At 35.7% G+C, this 22,021-nt stretch overlaps 2 protein-coding genes across 10 annotated transcripts in view; one reads left to right on the top strand and one right to left on the bottom strand.

Moving 5' to 3' along the window:
- The window catches only part of Gbs-76a (Glycogen binding subunit 76A), a 32,361-nt gene extending 24,657 nt beyond the window's left edge, over positions 1-7,704 (top strand). For 5 of the 9 annotated variants that reach the window (XM_083048952.1, XM_083048949.1, XM_083048948.1 and 2 more), the window contains one exon: positions 4,109-7,704. In XM_083048952.1, coding sequence (XP_082905078.1) covers positions 4,244-6,634 — 2,391 coding nt within the window. In that variant the 5' untranslated portion in view covers positions 4,109-4,243 and the 3' untranslated portion in view covers positions 6,635-7,704. The other 4 variants (XM_083048950.1, XM_083048953.1, XM_083048947.1 and 1 more) reach the window with 3 other exon arrangements.
- A 7,641-nt stretch (positions 7,705-15,345) lies between these two features.
- Pip (heparan sulfate 2-O-sulfotransferase pipe) lies at positions 15,346-21,597 on the bottom strand. Its single transcript, XM_083048297.1, has 6 exons — positions 21,508-21,597; positions 19,692-19,892; positions 18,993-19,072; positions 18,616-18,897; positions 18,226-18,380; positions 15,346-17,371 (listed from the first exon to the last, which is right to left on the bottom strand). Exons 2-6 carry the CDS (start codon positions 19,788-19,790, stop codon positions 17,196-17,198), a joined length of 792 nt encoding a protein of 263 aa, XP_082904423.1. The 5' UTR covers positions 19,791-19,892; positions 21,508-21,597; the 3' UTR covers positions 15,346-17,195.
- Between the last annotated feature and the right edge of the window lie 424 nt (positions 21,598-22,021).

Raw genomic sequence — 22,021 nt, 5'->3', positions numbered from 1 at the left:
GTTCCGCGAAATCACTTTAAATCCGAAAGATTCAGCCTCACGCAAAGAGACAGTGTTTTTGAAGTGGAACGACATTATAAGTTCTGTTTATGTATATAGACGTCGTGCCGCGCGAAGCCAACACCCTCTAAAGCCTATGCTAGGCCTAGTCTTACGTAACGATTATTGCGAGCCGCCCAGACTTCCGATAGACATGGCGAGTAAACGCACACGCGTATGCGGAGAAATTCCGAACGGCAAAGCGAGCGAAGACTAGAAAAACGAAGATATCTGTCCGTCATTTCAAAGTTATAACTCTCTCTTCCCCTTTATGTATGCTTTATGTTTTTTTCCGACAGAAGCTATACATATCATAAACCGATTCGGCTCGCATTAAACAATATTACTAGCACTATTTTTGGATTCCGGTGTATCAAAATATTAATTGTTACATCAAATTTAATATATCGCGTACGTATAAGAAAGCTTAATTATTAGTTATTATGTTATTTATAATACACAAATTTGCCTCACAATTCGCGATTCTAACTGTTCCTCTAATGAATAATTTGAGGAATCAATATTTTCCTCATCATATTGAAAAAATGTTATACTTATTTTAAAAATTTCCCTTATTTTTAGAATATCTTGTCCTAAAATAAGTGCCAAAAGGATTCTCTTATCTTAAAAGAGGAATCTTCTAAAGATTAGTATCAGATATTCCTAATTTGTAAAAATGTAGACGGAATAGGATTTATTTTCCATTAATAAAAAAATGTATTACTTTACAGAACACAGGCAAAGAAAGACGAGAAAGAACCCATACAGCATCAAAACCAAAACATGTCTAAAATCAGGACATAAGACATTTTTAAGACGTCTTTAATACGTCTTTAAGACATTTTATGACATAATGTCTAAAAGACATCTTAAAGACATCTTAAAGACGTCTTATGTCCTGATTTTAGACATGTTTTGGTTTTGATGCTGTATGGGAATAGTATAGAAAGTAATGACATACTAAAGAAAGTATGGACATAGTAATATAGATCGAACATGAGGCACGAGATCTGGGCCCTGAATAATTAAATAAGGTTATATTACATATTATTTACATATTATTATATTATTATAATTACATATTATTATTGTTACTCGTAAACATTTCTCTTACGAAGTTAATAAGTCACTCAAATTTTCTTCAAGTAATTTATTAACTTCATTCATCTAATAAACTAAAACCATTCAGTGACAAACACTGCACTATACACTGTAAATTGCAACACTATATAATCATATACGTTGCTGCAACAATATTACAAATAAACAATTTGTAAAAAAAAACATATAAGGTTACTTGTTCTTAACAGAGAATAAAAGTGGAATTTTATAGTATAATTTTATAGTATTCTCTCTTATATCGAGAATACCAATATATAGTTTCCGAAATTTAAGCTTTTTGTTAAGCTAAGTTTCATAGCCGGACAAATACAGTGAATAAATATCCTCGTAAATAAATTTGATATACACAATATTGAGAATACTCGAGATACGGTAGTGTTAGACGCTTTGCGTTTGAAAAAAATTTCAAGAGCGTCGATCGTGAGATAAGTCACGTTCTCTCTCATCTAAAAGCGTCCGTTACATAAATCATAGCGAGTTATTTTTCTCGATCTTTAAAATTGTCCTGTGTTCGGTTAGGTTTGTGCGTATGTGGCGTCGTGTATGTGTGTATGTACGTGGGAAGACTCTTTGGGAGAAAATATAAATATCGACAAATCGCACGCTCTGAAATATCCGTCCACGGCAGGAATTCCGTGTGCAGGATGCGTGAGTGAAATGTCACCTTACGTGGCCCGCTAGGGGGAGTAAGCGGCGGGGAATTGATTCGCGGCCAATTGCGTGCGTGTATTTATATCGTTCCAATTTTCTCACGGCACGGCGGGTGTGCACGCCACTTCCCAAGTACGTTCGCGAATCCGCCGAGAGTGGTACATCGTCGTTTTGCGCGTCCCGATCGATTATCACTCCATTATTACGTAACCCTCGGTCGCGCGATATCTTCTTTGAATTCTTCCCATTGAGTGCGACACATTCATTGATGATTTTTTTTTCCTCAGTAAAAGATTGCCCATCTCTTGTGTTGTTCTCTTAGGTTGGTACATACTTTGGCGAACAACGATGGATCTCGGCGACGATAAATCGCCATCGAGCTGTTGTCCTGCCAGAATCGTTAGTTGACGGCTAATTTTAGTTTCGAGAAATATAGCCGGTCGTGTATAAAGTAGCAATGAATAGAAACGCGAAACGAGGACGTTTCCCTCCTCTTTTTGCCTCTTTTTGCCTCGTAAATCATCGTGATTCGTCGATATTTGGTTGCCTAAAAATTGTCTCTCGCGCATGCCTCGATTCAATTGTCCTGTGCCACACTTGATTCTATTTCCATTGTGCCAAGAAGAACGCAAGGTGATCACATATTTTATAGTATCTGTCGATTCTAGTAATTTTGGACACGTGTATTTGAATAAATAATCATCATATATATGCGCGTTCTGTAAAAGATCAAAGACGCGATTAGTACTGGACATTTTGCGCGTCAGAGAATGCTACACGTGGGTCGTAATGACCGATCATTTGCACTTCCTGCGGCGCTGTTTCGATACCGCGCAACATTGTGGCCGTGAGCCAATGTTATAACTATATTAATGACGAGCGTATTAACTACGTCACTAACACGTATTCAGTGCTTCGACTTTCCATCTCTTTTTCTCGTATTTCCACTTACACACACACTGTTAACGAGCTGTTGACTGCCGTTAACGAGCTGACTTCAATTATGTATCGAGCTCTACTCGCAATCGATAAAGTAAGGATCATTAACTTTAAAATCTCTCTTTTTCTTTCTCTCATATATCCTAAGAAATAACTGTCGGCAACACAACATATTGGAAGAGAAATATATTTAGCGCAATTATAATTGATTGATAATCTTGGTAATCATCTTATTGTGCAAAGAAAAAGAAAGAAAAAGTGACCTTCAGAAAATTCCTACTTTTTTTTAGTAGAAATAAAAAATATGAAAAAAATATCAGATTAAAGCTAATTTTTTACTGATTATACAAATATATATTGGATGATTGCAAAAGTTCGTGCCCGATTTGAAGTTATTACCATCTATGCAAATCGGGCACGAACTTTTGCAATCATCCAATATATATATTTATATATACATATATAATATATATATATATATATATATATATATATTTATATATACATATATAATATATATACATATATATATATATATGTATACATACTTTTATCGTGTTATCATGAACCATTTTGGATCAATAAAATAATAAAAGTTGATTATTTCATAACTAAAATCCATTGAAGTCAATTGTAAATAGCAATAAAGAAATTGGCACTATACTGTATTCTTATGCCACTATTATGTTCACTGATAAAATAAAATTTTTCCGACAGGATTTATATTATCGCTATTGTTGATTGTTGCATTATAATAATTTACATTATTTGCATAATAATGAATCAAGGAAATTCGTACCATCTATAATAAAAATAATAATAACATTGGAAAACTGTTATTGTTATTGTTATTTGTATAATATATTGCAGTCAAACAATATTTGCAATCTTTCATTTTTCTCAAAGAAACACGTTTACAAATTAGTCAACTCAACTAAAACTTTGATCCACGATATTTCGAAAATTACATGTCGTAAAACGTAATAATTTTTTTTTATTTGCATATAATGATTTACTTTTGAAAACCTTTTTAATGATACCTTATTCAATTCAAAATTTTTTTGCTCAAAAAGGAGATTTTTAAGGATCAATTTGAGCGTCACTAGTTATTGTTTTTTTATATCTCTTATTGTTAGATAATGCACCTAACCTAACCTAACTTAACCTAGCCTACCATTTATGGCGGAAATAAATTGGGGAGAATTATTTGCCTTGGAGAATTATTTACCTTGCTTCCTAGTAACATCTATATACGTCCCAATGACTTAGGCAAATATAAAAAAAATCCAAACTTCGACTTCTTGCTTCGTCTCATATATACGATTAGATTTAAATCCGTCGCTTTCTTCTTTTATAGAACAGCAGTTCGGACAGCGTGCCGGCGGGCCGAGGCAGCGACCCGACCTCGCCCTCGCCCTCGCCCTCGCCCTCGCCTTCGGAGGGCAGGCACGCGGAGGCCGAGGGAACGACAGCCGGCTCCAACGTCCTCAAAATGGGTAGCACGGATTCGGCGGGCAACGCTCGCGGGCCCTCTTGTGGTCTCGTCAGCTCCCTACTGCCTAGCAGCTGTCGGGGTAGTGCGGAAGCGTTCGCCCGGTGTCTTCATCGACGGCTGACGTCCTTGAGTGGCGAAAATGGCTCGCCCGAGCGAACCGTGGACGGGCCACGTGAGACCTCGTGGCTGCATCCGTCGTCGTCGAGCAATCATCATTCAATCGCTAACAGTCTTACCGCCACGAATCAGCATCCGATTCTTCAGCATCAGCCGCGTCATAGTTCGGAATCGGATCTCTTCTACGAGCTGGAGGAGGAAGAGGACGGGCCAGGATCGCCCGCCGAAGAAACGACCGCCGCCGAATTGGCGAATCTGTTGGTGAACCCAGAGATCCTGAAAGCGAGTCATCACGACGCTTGCCACTATTCACCGAGCGGAACCAGGATAACGCCTGGCCTCGTGGCTGTTCACTCTGGAGATTCCGAGTCCGGCTGCATCTTTGCGTCACCGATCGCCGGCACGCCGCCCGACAGCGATTCCCCAGAAATGTTCTTCGATCCAGAGTCCTCGGACGCTGATAAATCGAAGAACGAAGTTTTCTTCGACCCGATCAGTACTTCAGATAGCGAGGCTAACAATTCGAATCTCACCAACGTTAGTTTTGTACGCGCGAGGGCCAAGGTTGCGTTGAACGGACGCATTAGACGGACAGATACGAATGTGGAACGCAGCGAGGACACCACGTCCGAATCGAGTTGCTCGTCGAAAAGAAACCCCGCGTCTTGCGTAAACGGCGGTCATCGGCAGGAAGAACAGATCATTTGCAGTTCGGAGGATTCGCTCAATGGCAGGAGCTCTCAAGAAACGACGTCGCCCAGTTACGAGTCCTTGTGGAGCACGTTTGATGATAGCACTGTGTCTCTCCAGGACGAAAGTCCGTCCAGAATCATCAACCAGAATTCTGTTGTTCCTCACATCTGCCTGCCCAAGTCGCATTCCGACTCTGAGCTACCGAGCAACGGCAAGATGGCAATATCCAACAAATTCAGAACAAACAAATGGAACGAGGAGGTAGAAGAAGAAGAAGAGAAAGAGGAAGAGGAAGAGAAAGAGGATAACAAAAAGGACAAGGATGTTGATGAAGTTGACTTCGTCAATGGTGTATCAAAGAATGTGATGTGCAATGATAGTAATGGCAGCGAACTCGACGATTTTCATAACGATGTCGAGAATTCGGTTGACAAATTAAGGAATCGGGAAGACTATACTGAATCCGCAAACGTCATTAAGACTGCGTCGAAGAGTACGGTGCTGCTACAAGTGGAGGATACGGTCGTAAATGACAGCGATCAATCTACTTACAGCAGCGCCGTTGATGTTCCAAAAGCGCTAGAATGCTCGAGCAGCGATGAGATAACAACTTCGAGGAGCGAGCTAAAATTGCGAATTGAAAACGACGATGCGCTACGTAATTGTGAAGAGGAGAAGCTGAGTTTTTTGCTGAAAAAGCTCGGCAACAGTCCTACTGCGAAGGAGGAGGAGGAGGAAGATTCGTCATCGCCGGAGCAGGAGACACAAAGCGAGATAGTGGAAGAAGAAGAGGATAGGCCGCAGAGAGTTCGTAGGTGTTCCTCGCTGAAGACTGGTAAAACACCGCCAGGTACACCGCATAGGAAGAAGATCGTCCGTTTCGCGGACAAGCTCGGCCTCGATCTAGCTGACGTGAGGACGTTCCTGGACGAGATACCGAAGATACCCAATTCCGCGTACAGCGACTTGATCTATGATGACATTTTCCGACCGCAGCAAGACAATGGTAGTCCGGACAATGCTGCGGCAACCACCAGCGATTATCACTGGTGCGATCGTTATCAGGACGATGGCAGGCGTAGATCCATGTCGGCGATATCCAGAAAACTCGATCGGATGTTGGTACCATTGTTCCAACAGCCAGGCGGCATGACCAATTTTCTGGATTTGGTGCGCGAGCGGCAGGTTTGTCTCGAAAATGTACTGGTGCAGGACCCGGTGACTTTGGCGATTCAGGGTACGGTGCGTGTTATCAATCTCGACTTCCACAAATCTGTACACATACGATACACCCTCAACTCCTGGCGAAACTTCAGCGATCTGCAGGCGACGTACATGTCCAATTCGTGCGACGGATTCAGCGACAAGTTCACCTTCGTCCTCTATTGCCATACGTTACTGGTCGGTCAGAAGCTTGAGTTCGCAGTACGTTTCCAGTGTAAGGGGGCGCAGCACTGGGACAACAATGCTGGTGCCAATTACTGCTTTCAGTGCCTGCCTTCCACGTCGTCGACCGGATACATACCGATTACTGATGATGAGAATCGACGTGGCAGTTGGTCGCCGATGTTATACTGATGGACGTCCGGATCGGCTTGACATGACGACGGCGCGGGAACAGAAACAGACTGAACCAGTTGTCAATAAAGAGGCTAATTCGGCGCGAATTCGCGGTACTTAACCGGTACTCCTTAGACGTTCCTAGACAAGTATTCCGCGAAGTGTAAGAAACAAAACTTTCGGGATTTATCATTGTTTTCTGATGCTGGTTCCGAAGAGTTTTCGAAGAGTTTGCGTAATGATTATATCATTAAATTCACGTTTGGATACGAAGAATTTCTCCAAGTATACACTTTAAATTTGGGCTCTAATAAGAAATGTTCACAAACATAATCTCTTGAAAGATTAGTTTTTGTGTAACTAACTTATTTTTTCAAATTTGATAATACACACTAAAATCTTTTAATTTTAGATAACTTACTCTCCGAAATCTCTTCCTACGAAAGCATTTCCAGAGAATCGCGAAATATACTCCGCCCATTACAATTTCCCAAACTGTACCGATGGAAATTACACAATTTTAAAAGCTAGGAAATTTTCTCGCGCGAAAGTAATAGAAAAAGAAAACGAGATTGCTCGATCCAAGCTGTGTAATGGCCTAAACAGAGAGAGAGAGAGAGAGAGAGAGAGAGAGAGAGAGAGAGAGAGAGAGAGATATCTGGTACAAAGAAACAAGGCTAAGGACAAGTTAGACGGTTTAAACGTTCCTATGGAAAAAGATACCTTTTACAAAGTTTATGTCAGAGTTAAAGCTGATGAATCAATTATTCGATCCGAACGAAAAAATTCGCTCACGGTCGCGAATTTTGTTAGCCGACGTACAACGACAGACGATAATAAAATGAACGTTGATATAATAATATTAGTCCTCGTTAGCGATATTCTACGAGTTTAGAGTTTATCGTAGAGAATGTTCCGGAAGACGTACAAACACATTTATACCTTTCTTTCGGTATATTGTGCTCGATATCGGGGTGGGACTTTTGAATAACATGAAATTTAAATGTAATTGGTGCCTCCAAAAAATATATCATTCAATTATATAATTTTTCAATTTAATGTAATAAATATTTTAATGTTTTTATAAATCGTCTATTTTTTTTGTCGTTGAAGTTATGAAAAGTCGAGTTACCTTTAGAGAAAAGTTTTTGTAAGATTTTTATCGGTTTCAAAATCACTCATATTGAAAAGTAAAAAATTTTAAAGCGAAAAAATAGAGTAGAGAAACAAATATAAGAACTCTGGATATACATATATTAACTAAATGTCATTTTTATGAATGTCACCATTTAGATCAAATATTTTATTTTTTGTTGGTAGAGACACCTAGTGTATATAAAAGAGTTCCACTCGTCTGAAAAAAAAAACGCGTGTATGTTACTTTGTACATATATTATATACATACATGTACAGGTAACGTCAGTATTGATGGCAAGCGTGTCCTTCATTGACTAATTTTACTTTATTCAGCATAACGTTAATACATTATGTTATGTAGAACTCGTGGCGTTTTACGCTGTAATCTCTGTACATATCATTTTATCGATACGTTATACGATGCTTCTCTTATGCGATATGTATATGTATGATATATATTGTCCATTGAAAATGCGTCGATTGTGCGAACGAAGAAATTTTTCGAGAGAATTTTTTTAAAGTACGAATTCTCTGAAATAGAGATATTTTCTAATTTTATATTCGAGGATTGCAATATCGTCGTTCTTGGATGCACAACTGACCTCTACTTTTCATACAGTCCTGCAGTCATATTTTTGCTATCAGGAATATTCTTAAAATATTTGAGCATCTTTATCGAATTGTCATTATATGCTTCTCAAATGTCCCTTTTCTTTATATTTTATATAATAAATAAGTCGCAATTTTAAAGAGTATGGTGATATGGTTTTTTTTGTTATCGGTTTATCATTTTCGTTTTAGTATATTATTCGATCTGTTATTATATTATTCGATCTATATAAAATAAAATTAGGATTTGATACTTTAGAAACAGTAAAATTATTTTGTAATTATATAATTTTACATACATATATGTATATAATATATATATATTTTTGTTTTATCGTATCAGATTATACAACTGCTCGCTTTTTATAAATTTTTATCTTATCTTTTCTTCAATTTTTGGTTAAGTTTTCCTGTATATGTAATCTTGGGATTAATGACGCTGTTTTATAAATCATTTTTTGTCTCGTGATACAAATTTATACTATAAAAGTTAAATATCGAATTCACGACCATCATTATTGAGGCGCGCATAATATAATGTACATATGTGAAACTGAATTGAATAAGTTCATTGTTAGACAATATTGTCTGTGAAATTTTTTAACGTGGAATCTGTCTGTAAATTAGCTTCTTGGTGCAATATTCTGAAAATAAGCGTTTTGATAGAGTAAAGCAAGATATTTGGTGATAAAACATTTTGTATTTTTACAGTCTTTTTTGGTTATCGATTGTTGAATTCCGTGCAACCATAGAATTTCATAAGATTGCTACAAGATTATTCAATAATTTATTTATTATTTACTGCATAATTAGATATTGTTAATAATTGATAAGTTTATCGTTAAATTTTTCTTTACCATGGATTTAATGGAATAGTATTTTGTGCGCTTTTATTCGCGTTTTTAAAATAATAATTGCTTTTTATATCTTTTGATGTTATCTACATGTATTATCAAGTGTCTTCCACAAAAAATTTTAATTTTAACTCTTTACAATAATTTAAAAATGAAAGAAATAAAATATCAGTGAATTTTTCATAATAATTTTACGTAAAGTGAAAAGTTTAATTAATACGAAAATAAAAGTAAAATTTTACATATTTGTATTTATATTTCTTTATAAATATAAAAAAGTTAACTTGAAATATTATCTCAAATTACCTTATCTTACTCTCTATATACATATATATAATGTGCGCTATAAATGTAATAACAATGTAAAGATGTCATATATCGCATGCGTGTGTTGAGAGAAGTGCATTGTACACACATGTAACTTACCAGTGAATGCGAGATTGTTAACGAAAAAAGTTACACACCGAGAATATTTTCCTAAAGATTGTTATCAACGATTTATGTGGTTGATCAAGATGCAATGATTACTAATATAATCGATTTAACAATAATTAGGTAATTATAGAATTAATTAATGATACATAGCGACGATTGAAATTGTATCTTTTGACCACCGAGTTAATCTTGTCGTATAGTTTGCTTCCGTTAGATATATACCGGAAAAAATGGAGAACGTTGCAATAAGTGCATATACTAATTATCATCGATTTTTTTATGTTCGGGCTTTTATTGTATATATTCTTCTACTTTTTCATCTTAACGGGCTATAAAAATCAATGATCCATGAGTAAGAATAATTGTGTGAATAATGTCACCGTTCGTTTTTGTATTTATGTTTTAACTCAAGATGTATCTATATGTTTCGAAATATCTCTCTTTAATAAGCCATCTTCTCTTGCGATTTGAAAGTAAAAGGATGAGTATCTTTGATACATTTGTTTATAGTTTCTGCCTTCTTTTTTCAAATCGCAGACTAACATTGGTTATTCTCAGTACGAGATATTGTTGTTACATCCTACATCGTTTATTATGTCGGAATTCTCCATAATGATATGTTCGATGTTATATACAATGTAATTACATACGCATGGGCGCCCATGAAAGGGGGGGGGGGGCAAGGAGGGGCATTTGCCCCCCTTGGATTTTAATATTTTATTTTTTTCAATTTAGAATGATTTTATAATTGTCAACCAAATAATTTTTTGTTTGAAATTTATAACATAAATATATATCGAAATAGTGAATAGTGCCTATACGAGCCAACAATAGGTGTTATGTATCTTATTTTTTAATTCTTTGTCCTTCACAACTTGAACAAAAATGGTGTGTGTGTGTGGTGTACACATACACACATGCACGCACGCACGCACACCTGAGTATATGTATACTCTGCCCCCTCCTAGAAAAAAGTTATAAGGGCGCCCATGTACATACGCATTAATTAATGAAGCTCTATTAGCAATACGTCACAATACTAGTAGTCCGATAACGAACTATTAATGATAACGTTGTGACAACGAAGAAAAAGATACTTTCAACTCTTGCGATCTGGACATTTTAAACATATGGTCTGGATATTTCGATAAAGATTTTTTTAAGTTCCGTTGTCTGAATGTACGCGCGTACCATTTATTCGTGCGATGAATATGCGGAGGAAAGTCGTGTACGCGCTTTGAACATATACGGAAGAACATAAATGGAAGGGGAATTGTTTATATTTCCTGTGGAATGAGAGTCTAACATCGATGCGAGAGAGAAAGTAGTGACTCCTAATCGGTTGCAATGCGCATACGCAGATATCGTTGCCATGGTTACTGTTAGTTTAACAAGAGAAGACTTGTGACGTAACAACAGTAACCATGGAAAAACCATAGCAACGATGATATCGGCACATTGCGGACGATTGAGAGTCACTATCTTTCTCTCTCGTCGATGTTGGAGGCTTGGTATTTAATTTCCCTTCTATTTATATATATATATATATATATATATATATATATATATATGTTCTAAGCACGCGCGTAAAATCACCTCCACAATAGTGATATGATGCGATTAAAGCGATTTTTACTAGTACATATTTTACCGCGAGCTCCTAAAAGAGGGCAATAAGAAAGGGAGTTCGGGAGATTCGGCATGTAGCCGAGATTTTGTTTGTGTGAGATGAACTATTTTTTTTTGGCTTCCCGTTTATATTTTTATCTTACCTTAAAGTTTCGTAACTTTAAATTTAAAGGTATCTCTGTCTCGGACATAGAAGAGAGATCAAGGGATCTCTAGATAAGTTTCATCTATGGCGGAAATCATTCATCACTCTCTTGCGGATATAATTAGCAATTTTTCAAGATGAAAATTTTATCATGTCACGAATATTAGAAGACAAACTAAAGAAAATAATGGTGAAACATCAATAGTTACAGTTACAGTTGTACAATAGTGTAAAATAAAGACTGTTAGAGCTCCTCCCTCAGTCCCTTAGATCTCTTGAGAGTATATAACTGAATATAATAAATATATATATTACTTTTTTATATATTACTAATTAATTTTAAATTATTTCTGTAAAATAGGCTTGATTCAGCAGAATATGTGCCTAGAAACATATTGATCTTTTTGAGATATCCATTACATTTTTACATTTTATGAATTTGCGATCTGTACAATTCGAACTATTACGTAACATCGCATTTTACAGCATCAATGGCGATTTCATCTTGCAATGAGAGTATAGTATATGTCGGTACCATCCATGCGTCTTTCTCATCCGTCCCGGTCAAACATTTCTGGATCAATAAGAATTAATATCAATTAATTTAATAGAAAGTCTTACGTCAGACAATTAATACATTCGTGTCGTTGATAAGAAGATATGGATTGATGGAAAATGTGCCTGATGAACGTTTGCCTAATTAATAATAAAACGAAAAAGCTCTGATATATAAGTATAAAAAGGTAGGAAATGAGCTAATAAGAGTCAGGCATGTAGAAATTAGGCGCAACAAAGTCTTAAAGTCTTCTTTATTTGATGTGAATGTTTCGGTCTTTCTTTTGGACCATCTTCAACAGATTACTTGATAAAAGATAGGGATGAGGATCAAGACGCAATTTTGTTTTGTCAATTGATCTGAAGATAGTCTAAAAGGGAAGAACCGAAACATTCAAATTAAATAAAGAAGACTTTAAGACAAATTTGTTGCGCCTGGCTCTTATTAATATCCATTCACTGAAAAAATTGTATTCTTATATTTAAAAAGTTTCCCATTTATTGTTAGAATACTCTGTTCTAAAATAGGCGCTAGAAAAGGATCCTCTTTAAGAAGGGAAATTCTCTAAAGATTAGTATCAGATAATTCCTAATTTATAAAACTGTAATTATAAAAAAAACGAAATTGGATTTACTTCTTTCCTTATTAAAGATACTTCGGTCTTGAACGATTAAAAGTTATGTTACACATTGCTTACTCGTGAACGCTTTTTAAGCTTCAAGTCTTTTTTCTCGAGTCACTTATTAACTTTATCCATTCTCCTAATAAACTAAAATTATTCAATGACAAACATTATTGCACTGCATTTTGTAAATTAAAACATTATATAATCATATACACAATATAACCATATAATGTCAAATAAATATTGGTCCGCATAAGAAAACATATTGTGTTAACAAAAAATATATTCTTAGTTTTCGAGACTGTTATAGTAACACTTAAGAATATCTGAGAAGAAGGATTTTAGAATATGCAATCCTTTTATTTCGAGAATACCATTTTTCGATATTTTCTATCTGAACGTTTGCCTAATCGTTAAATCATTATAAATTCGATCGTGCTTCTCTATAAATAAGTATTTCTGTGTCCGAGACAGTGTCGATTAGCGTTGTAGTTTGAACCATGCATGGTATATTTTTCTATGTAGATACATGTACATAGATATATGTACGTGGATAAGTCCGCGTCAAAGAACTTCGCCCATTTTGCCCCCCCCCCCCCCCCGGCCCAGTTATCAAACATATATAATTTTGTAGATAATAATGGTAGTATTAAAAAAAATAGTTTTGGATCTTTAAACCCCCGCCGGAAATAATCCTGACCTCTTAATAATGTCATTTATTCGTTTGATTGTTCATCATCAGAACTGTCCAAGATATGTATAACAAATACTCTTCGTAAAGGTGCCTTGGACGCAAAAAGAAATCTTTAGGAAAGGATAAATACAAAAATTCTGGGAATCATGTTCAACTATAAAACAAAAAATCATGTTTATTGCATCCTGTAAGCATAGATAACAAAATAATACACTTTATACACCAACATTGGTGACGTTTTAACATTTGATCGGCGAGTATCTTGGACATTGGCACCTATAAATTTTCAATCCTCTCATAAAACCCTACAATTTGGTATAGGTATGTCTCATCCCTGGGCTTGGGGGGCGGCCAGAAAATGCTATAAAACGCTATAAAAATGGGCGAAGTTCTTTCGCGATGTTAAAAACTTACTAAAATCTATTTCCGTTGTAAAGTCAATGTAACGCAACCAACCCGAATATCTGCATATCAAAGATCGATTCGATTTTATATATTTGTAAGAACAAAATACACTTGATCCTACAAATATATATTTATCGTAAATTTTTCATACAATTTACTCAATGATAATTGAATATAAAAAAGATATAATTTTATGTTCATGGATGATAATAAATTCATAGATAAAAATACAAAGTCTGAACATATAAACTGGCCCACCGAAAACGTAAGACATATTTTTTGGCATTTAACTATTTGTTCAAAAAACGCTCAACTTTGTTTTCAAGGGGGACATATTAATTGGCTATTTTCGTTTGCCTAACTTCAACCCCCAAAAAGGGGTTAATTTCACCCTAAAAATTTTACCCTAAAAACATGTTTGTTTCGTTTTCGATGGGCCACTCTGTATATACAGGGTTCAATTTTGCAAAAACGCAAGACCAAGTTTGCTCTCGATTGTCATGCAATAGTCTTCATATCGTGCGATGCAATATTGAATTAATTGCTTTTATTTTTATGAAACATCAATTAGATTTATGTACAAGATGCGCTCGAAAACTGACTGTAAACCGATCTGACGTTTTTGCATATTATTATCAGCGTAACATATGTTTATTTATGATATTAGGTGTTTTATATCGCATGAAAACTTTGAACAGTTGAAAGATTAATGAAATATCTTACGAAATTTTATCAGAGTAACTCTCGACGTTACGTTCGCATCGTTCGTTACACAATCATCTATATTCTATATCGTTAGACGGAATTTCTAAGTTAAGCATTCTTTCTTTTCTAATCGAGTCAATTTACACGCCTATATCGTTGCGAGGCGAGAATGCGTGTGTAAATAACGTTGATTGATCGAAAATAGAAGTTAGATATGCGCAAAAAAGGCTGAATTCTAAGAAAGGAGTACAATATGTATACATACACACACTCTTGTTCTATATATTACTAAAATAATAAATAAAAAAGCGATTCATAATTTTTATTTGTTTCGTGATTAGAAAAATTTGTCTATTTTTATTTTATGCTTTTATCCCAATATTAAGATTAAGAGTTGAAGAGTGTAAAGGATGAGTGAGATATTTTTGAAGTTTTGTTTTTAAAAATAAAAACTGCCACGCAAAGATGGATTTTACAAATTATGGACTAATTTTCGTTGTTGCATCAATTTTCAATCTCACTTACGATTTATGATTCATCTAATTTGAAATGGAAAAGTTTGTATCAAAGTTCTAAATGACGAATAATGTTTATTGGCTCATCCATTAGAAAATGTGTAAAATATTACGCGCGAGCCTCGTTTTAGAGATTCTCGAAATAAAAGTAACGCTATAGTCCTAAATTTGGAATTGGATCATCGGATGGAGAAGTGCGATTTGGCACTATGTACGTATCGTAGATTCTTTCGACACGGAAATAAAATTAAGTTGACATTTACCAAAGTATTGATCAGCAGAGATGGAAGATTTCCAAGTTAACTGCGACTATCAGCTCGAACGATAAAAGGTAATCGTTGACAGCAGACCCTTGAACAGGTAAGACAATGCGAGAGGAATGTTTGAAATTAAGATGATTTTTTTTCTTTAAATGGCAGCGTTTTATTCCAAATAATCGATGAAAGTACAAACATGTTATGCATTTTCTCTTCGCAAAGCGCAAATAACTAACTGCTTACCCTGTATAATTTCTCTTTGTCATCTGTATAACTTCTCTTTAATTTATCTGTAAGTAATTCCGCGATTAAAAATACCGCGATGAAAACCACTTTCATCAGTCTTTACGTCATTCTTCCGTCGTCCTCTCAAGAAAAATCATTGCGAAAACGCTACATTTCGATTACCATAAAATATACAGGATGTCTGTAATAACCGTCTCAACTCATCAATGTGCAGATAAAGTGGGTTAAATTGAGTAGGAAAGTCCTCTATCGTTTTGTGATATTCGCAATAATTAAAGAAAAATTAATTTTTAAAAATTGGCTAAACGCGTAGCAGAAAGAGATAGCTTAGATTAGGTTACATTACACGATTATTAAGCGCGCGGCGAGAAGAGATAACCCAATTATGTGATTATTAGACGATACAGTCCAATGTTACGCGGTTACTAGACGACACAGTCCAAAATGTTACGTATTATTAGGCGATGAAGGGTTGGAATCAAGTTTAATTATGTATTGTGCCTAGCAACCGTGTAACAGTGGGCTGTAACTCTTCTCATCACGTATACTTATATTCGCGAAGATTGTGGCCGACCTTTTTTAAGTAATTTCTCATTAATTATTGCAAAGATCGCAAAATGATGCAGGACTTTCCTATTCACTTTACCTAATACATACGAGAGAGGGAGCGATTATTATCGGACATTTTATGTATATATATCTAGAATGATAAATGCGTCTGGAAATCGCGTATAACTCGCGCGTGATTCCTGTTAAAAAAAATAGCATGACGTCCGATCGCAGAAACCATACGGCACATTCGCTGAGAGCGTCTCTATTTCTGGATTGCACGTTGCATCCACGTCATACAGTAATCATTATATAAAACGACGGAGTCTTATTCCTTCTCCCGTGAAACTTTGCAAATATTTGATGTTAAATGTACATCAATCTTTCTCCTTTTCTTTCAATGATTTTTATAATTGCATTTCGATTATACAATTACATTTATCTTTGCTTAATGTAAGTCTATGAAGATTCTTCTAAATTGCATCAGATTGTATTATCACTTCCGATAGAATCGTCTTCTTCCTCGTCTTTTCGTCATGGAATAACAGTCAAAAATTTGTAGCGGGCTAGATTTCTATCTTCATCAATATTCTTTGAAATTATACTGGGTCACAGTGATTATAAGGAGATTTAATTATTCTCTTTTTTCTTTTTCTTCTTTTGTAATTTGATTATGTCATAAGATTCTGCTCTTTTTCATTTCGTCAAAATTCCTTTAAGGGCAAACTGATGGTGATCGTCAAGGAAGCATATCGAAGGGAACAGATATATATTCTCTTCTAGTCTTTGACTTTGTGGAATAGTCATTGTAATTAAACCTTCGATAACGTCCTAAGCTCCTTATTTCAACTCGGAATAACCATTATTGATATTGCGATTTTGATAATATCGCAATGATTTAATAAAGAATACAATATTTTTCACAAGTTTTCGATATTAATCCGAAAATTATTATAGTCTCTTTTCCTTACAAATAATATTGTCTCTGTACTGTCCGTTATTTAATAAAGTTCTTGTAGATTAATATCCTTCGAAACTAACTATTGTATTTGCTTTGTAAATTTTTAGCGAATCACTAACACTCTAATTAATGCACTTATATCGAGCTGTATGTCCTTCTTCGTTCTTCATAATGCTTTTCGCGCGTCTATCTTTTAATAAGTACACTCGCACACACCAATGGACGGAGTACCTTCTTTAGAGATTGTTACTCGTCGATCACAAAACGTTGGACCGCAACTTGAAAGCTCTATACTGTCTGTAAAGACGTTGCTTGCAAAACTGATAGAATTCGACTTCGCGAGTGAAGTTGTTGCGCACCAGGTTTTTCACTTCTTCGCTGACTGGCGGTTTGAAGAAATTCCGATTGATCCTCGTAAACGAATTTGCTTGATCTGTGGGAAAGAAATTAAGAAACATTACATATGATTGATGTTACATAATGATAATTTTAGCAGATAATCCTAGCAATTTATAATTATAATATAATTATATATATAATATATTTAATTTAAAAATATTAAGATGTAAACTAAATAACTATAAATTGCTATTGTATAAATTGTAGTAACTAATAGTTATGCTATTATTTATTATTATTAATAATTAGTTATTAATATAATATGTATATTATATTTATAACTATTATATATAGTTATGGTAATTATTTAGATTAACGAACCCACCTCCAATGACCTTGACCTTGACATATGTTGTCAAGGTCAATGTCCTGAGTGACCTTCAAAAGGTTTTCAATCGGTTCTTTTAAGCATTATAATTTTGATATAAAACATTTTTTTTGTAAAATGCTTCTTTTCCAAAATATTTAGACCGTTTCGGGACTTTTTTTACACATCCTGTATATGTAATAACTACATATATATGTAATAACTATATATAATATATAATATACCTATAATATATAATTATAATTATACATAATAGTTATTACTATATAATAATAATTATTACTATTATAGTTATAATAACTAGTAATAAATAGTAATAACTATATAATATAATAGTTATTACTATTATATAGTAATAAATTATATATAGTTATTATACTACTATTAGTTATTAATAGGTATATTACTATTAATACCTATTAATTATTATTGCATACATAACAATATATAAAATATTTTAAACTTTTTTAGCAATGTCTCACTAATCGTAAAATAATATCATACAAACGTAGCTAAGCTCATCGATGACGTTTGATTAAATTAATTGATCGATTATTCACCGTAGTAAACATTAGTGGCTCCCTGGAAAAATCGTGGTATGTAGTTTTCCAGCACCATGAGAGTCGTGTTCATGTCTTCCAAGACGCCAACCACCGCATAGTGCTTCTCTACTGCCAGCTTGGCTCGCTCCAGGGCACCCACGGTGTTAAAAGGACTTGAAAAGACACAAGTATATTAAAATGTCATGTTTTTATATTATCCTGACAACTATAACAATTGAGTAATATTTTTAAAATTCATCAAAATATTATTATTATTATATTATTATGTGTATCACATATTATATGTTACCTAATAATTATATTTGAAATTATTGTAGTCTGTAATTTGATTATTCAATTTTATTTGCAGAGATAACTTTCTACAAATTTTGCAATTAACATTCTTACGTGCACTTCTCGCTGTGTCCGCAGAAGAAGAGCGTTTGCCTGCGATGATCGCCGATACCTTCATGGACTTCGCCCTCCAGATATCTGCACTCTCGATCGCCCTTAAGAACGCACGACTCGAAGTCCTTCTTGAGCCAATTGGGATCGGGTAGCGGCAGATCCGGGAAGATCTGTTTCCTCTCCACGTAATACCACGGCGCTCTTACATAATAATACCAGGATATGACCCTCTCCACGGGATCGCGCACTATGTTGATGTAAATCGGCTCCGGTAGATGAAATCTGATGACGGGAAGAGACACAAGGAAAGTAGTGAGTAGAAAATGGCGAGTGGTAGCAATCATTCAAATTGCCGAGGCTAATCTTGTGGCACTCACTCTGTGAAGTTAGTAAAGCAGACGTGCTTTACGTAGACGGATGGCTCCGAATAGCTGCTGACCATCCTGGCGAGATGGAGCTGAAAATGTGTATACAAAACAAAGTTAATTCAAAATTACATACAAATTATATAGTACTTTCAAAGTACTATATAAGTACTTTGAGAGATTGCGAAAAGAGTAATAAATCTTCTTTCTTTGTTACTTTCCTTATTACACGAGTCACAACGATCCTCGTAAATAGAGAAAGATATAATTTTGCAAAAAAAAAAAAAAAAAATCTAGTTAACTTGAACTTCCCCATTTTAAATCGCGGATTCTATTTTCTCCGAATGTCGTAAGCAAGCTACACTTGTCCGCAAATCATTCCAATCGTCTCTTATCTCCATCGCTCTTCGTGATGGGTTTCTATGAAAAATAAACGATATTTCTCCTCTACCTCCCCCGTAATTTTATCAAGAAGGAAAGACCCGCGGCGAACACGAGGAAGTACGAGGAAGGGACGGAACCGTTAGCGCGTGAATCACTTGATCGATCCAGGTACATCGTCGTACTTTTCTATCACCATGTAGGGCTCGACGGGATTATAAATTAAGATAGGTAATTACTACGTCGCTGCCATCGCGCGATTGATGATAATTGATTGGGGCCCTCGTCCCCCTTCTGGTCGCCCTGGGGGGGGGGGGGTTAGTTCGTTACCTGTTCGATCGGCGCGAGACGTATGGTTTCGACTCGCTGCACGCGGTCCCTGTTGAACGAAAACGCGTTCCTGATCGACAGCCTCCTGAGCAGCTCCATGAAGGTCTGCGAGCCTACTTTTGGCACGCGATTGAAGAACAGGACCTGCCGGTCGGCTCTTCTCGTATTGTTGAGGGCCTCAATGTCGAGCGTCTCTTCATACTAAGAAGAATCGTTAATTACTATAGCGCTATGTCTCAATTCTTAAATTACACTGATCAACAAAAAAGAACTTTTATTCAGCTGCTAAGGATGTTTGAATGAATTTAGGATATTTGGGGATATTGAATCCAAAAATGACAACAGTTTTGCTGAATTGGCTCTAGTTTTTGAGATAATGGATACTCAAGTTACAATTTTATCCCATTGCGCTCTGTAGCTACTGACATATGCAGCAGGGTTTGGTCTGTCTTTTTATTCTTTAACATTGTTTTTATCCTCAACGTGATCCTGATAACCCCTATACACATAAAAGAAAATCATACAAACAATATTTTTCTATGCATTAATTGTGATTATCTGAATCTGTGATTATCAGCTTATTTTGTTTTTGTGTTATTTTACTGAATACAACGCCATTAGATATTTCATATATATACATATATACTTTTAAGATGATTTGAGACAGTTTCCATATTATTTGGGGATAGGCTACATATGACCATTACATTTTTTGCATTTCTTATGTTTTTCATGAGGCACTCTCAAAAATTAGAGCTAATCTAGGAAAACTAATATCATATTCGGAATCAGTGACACAAAGTTACCCTAAAATCGATCTAATATAATTGGCAATAAAATTCGTGTTGATCAATGTTATATCTAATTTAACAAAATTAATCGATTTAATTCTTTCGTCAAATACGTCAAAGTAATCTTTAAAGAATACGAAAAAAACGAGAAGGAACACTCGCGGCTGGAAATCGAAATGCCGAGAACGTTGCGGAGAGATATATAATTTACCGGATGACTTTAACCGCTCATTTTCGGCGCCGACCCGTCATCATTCAGAGGCCTCTTCTTCATCGTTCGCCCTTGCGAAAGGGAGAACATATTGTTTCGCGCGCACGTAACACGTTTCCGATTCCCTCTCGTTAGATAACGATTCGTGTTATTAGCAAGTCATTCTGCGGCATAAGGCGAACGAAGGTAAAGGCGCTTTAGCGCAAGTGCAGGCACACAAGTAGGCAGATAGATATACAGCAGGCGCACACAGCTGATGCCCGCGTCGCGAATTGCTGATACCCAGCGGCGCGGTAATAAGCTCCCTCTCCCTCACTCTCTCTCCCATTCTCGTTTCGCGTATCTATCTTCCGCGTATATATTTTTGCCATCAGTCGTACATCGATCGATGTGTTTTTCTTTCTCTTCTTTTCTCCGGCGCATGCTACATGCTAATTTATCCGATCGAAGCATCGCAAAAATTAACGCCTACACATACCGCGGGTACATATGTATGAGCGAATAAACGTGTCTCATTTCCGCTTTACGAAGATGGAAAGTAGAAAAAGGTGCGTTTTTCTTAAATTAGATATAACAATAAGCAGAATAATTAGAGGGAGTAATAGAAGGCTTTTAATTACCATCTAACCTAATCTGACCTAACTTGACTTAACCTAACCATCACGTAATAATTGTAAAGTGAAATAAAGCGTCATCATCGCATTTACTGATGATTTCATCTAAGGTTCTTCCCTGTAAGTACTGAATTATTAAGAACGTACAAAGTTATTAAGTACTGCCTTGCCGTATGAAATAATAATTGCGCTAATTATACCTTCCCCGTAACAGTACGCTGCACATTCGAGTAATGGATGATTCCTTGGCTTGGATTGGAATCCGTCTGAACGCCTTCTGAAAACACAGATTAATAATGATTAATATATCTCGGTAATTAAATTTTAATTAAAATGGCGTTGATGAAATGATAACAGTATAAGAGAATAAAAATCGATAAAAATACATCATACATTTTTTCGTCATTTTTTTGAAAGGCAATGGCCGACTTTACTTTGTCTACAATGCGGTTAAGCGAAACGCGGCCGTGGTGAATTTTTTTCTCCTCGACTCGCGCGCGGAGAAAACCGCGGATGGATTTGTGTTGTGTCATTCGGAAAAATCGCTGCCGCGCGCGGAAGTGAACGACGAACTTCGTTTAACGTTTGACAGACAGCCGTGTCACGCGAGTCAGCGAATGTCCCGAGATTCCTGCCTCCGCCGTCACGACCACGTGGGAAATTGCGTACGTAATGACGGGAGATCTCTATAGCAGAAACGTGTATAGCCTTGCT

Source organism: Prenolepis imparis, unplaced genomic scaffold (assembly GCF_030444845.1).
Source record: "Prenolepis imparis isolate NDT839.2.m4 unplaced genomic scaffold, iyPreImpa1.0 SCAF_10, whole genome shotgun sequence".
Lineage (NCBI taxonomy): Eukaryota > Metazoa > Arthropoda > Insecta > Hymenoptera > Formicidae > Prenolepis > Prenolepis imparis.
Note: the sequence above shows the minus strand (reverse complement) of the source record. Positions and strands in the feature narration are given on the sequence as shown.

What these genes read in the sequence shown, in the direction of transcription:
- Pip (XM_083048297.1), bottom strand. Translation starts at nt 19,790, where the DNA reads ATGGAGCTGCTCAGGAGGCTGTCGATCAGGAACGCGTTTTCGTTCAAC. An exon ending in GTCTCGCGCCGATCGAACAG is followed by an intron (nt 19,073 to 19,691) that starts GTAACGAACTAA and finishes ACACATTTTCAG; the next exon opens with CTCCATCTCGCCAGGATGGT. An exon ending in TGCTTTACTAACTTCACAGA is followed by an intron (nt 18,898 to 18,992) that starts GTGAGTGCCACA and finishes TCCCGTCATCAG; the next exon opens with ATTTCATCTACCGGAGCCGA.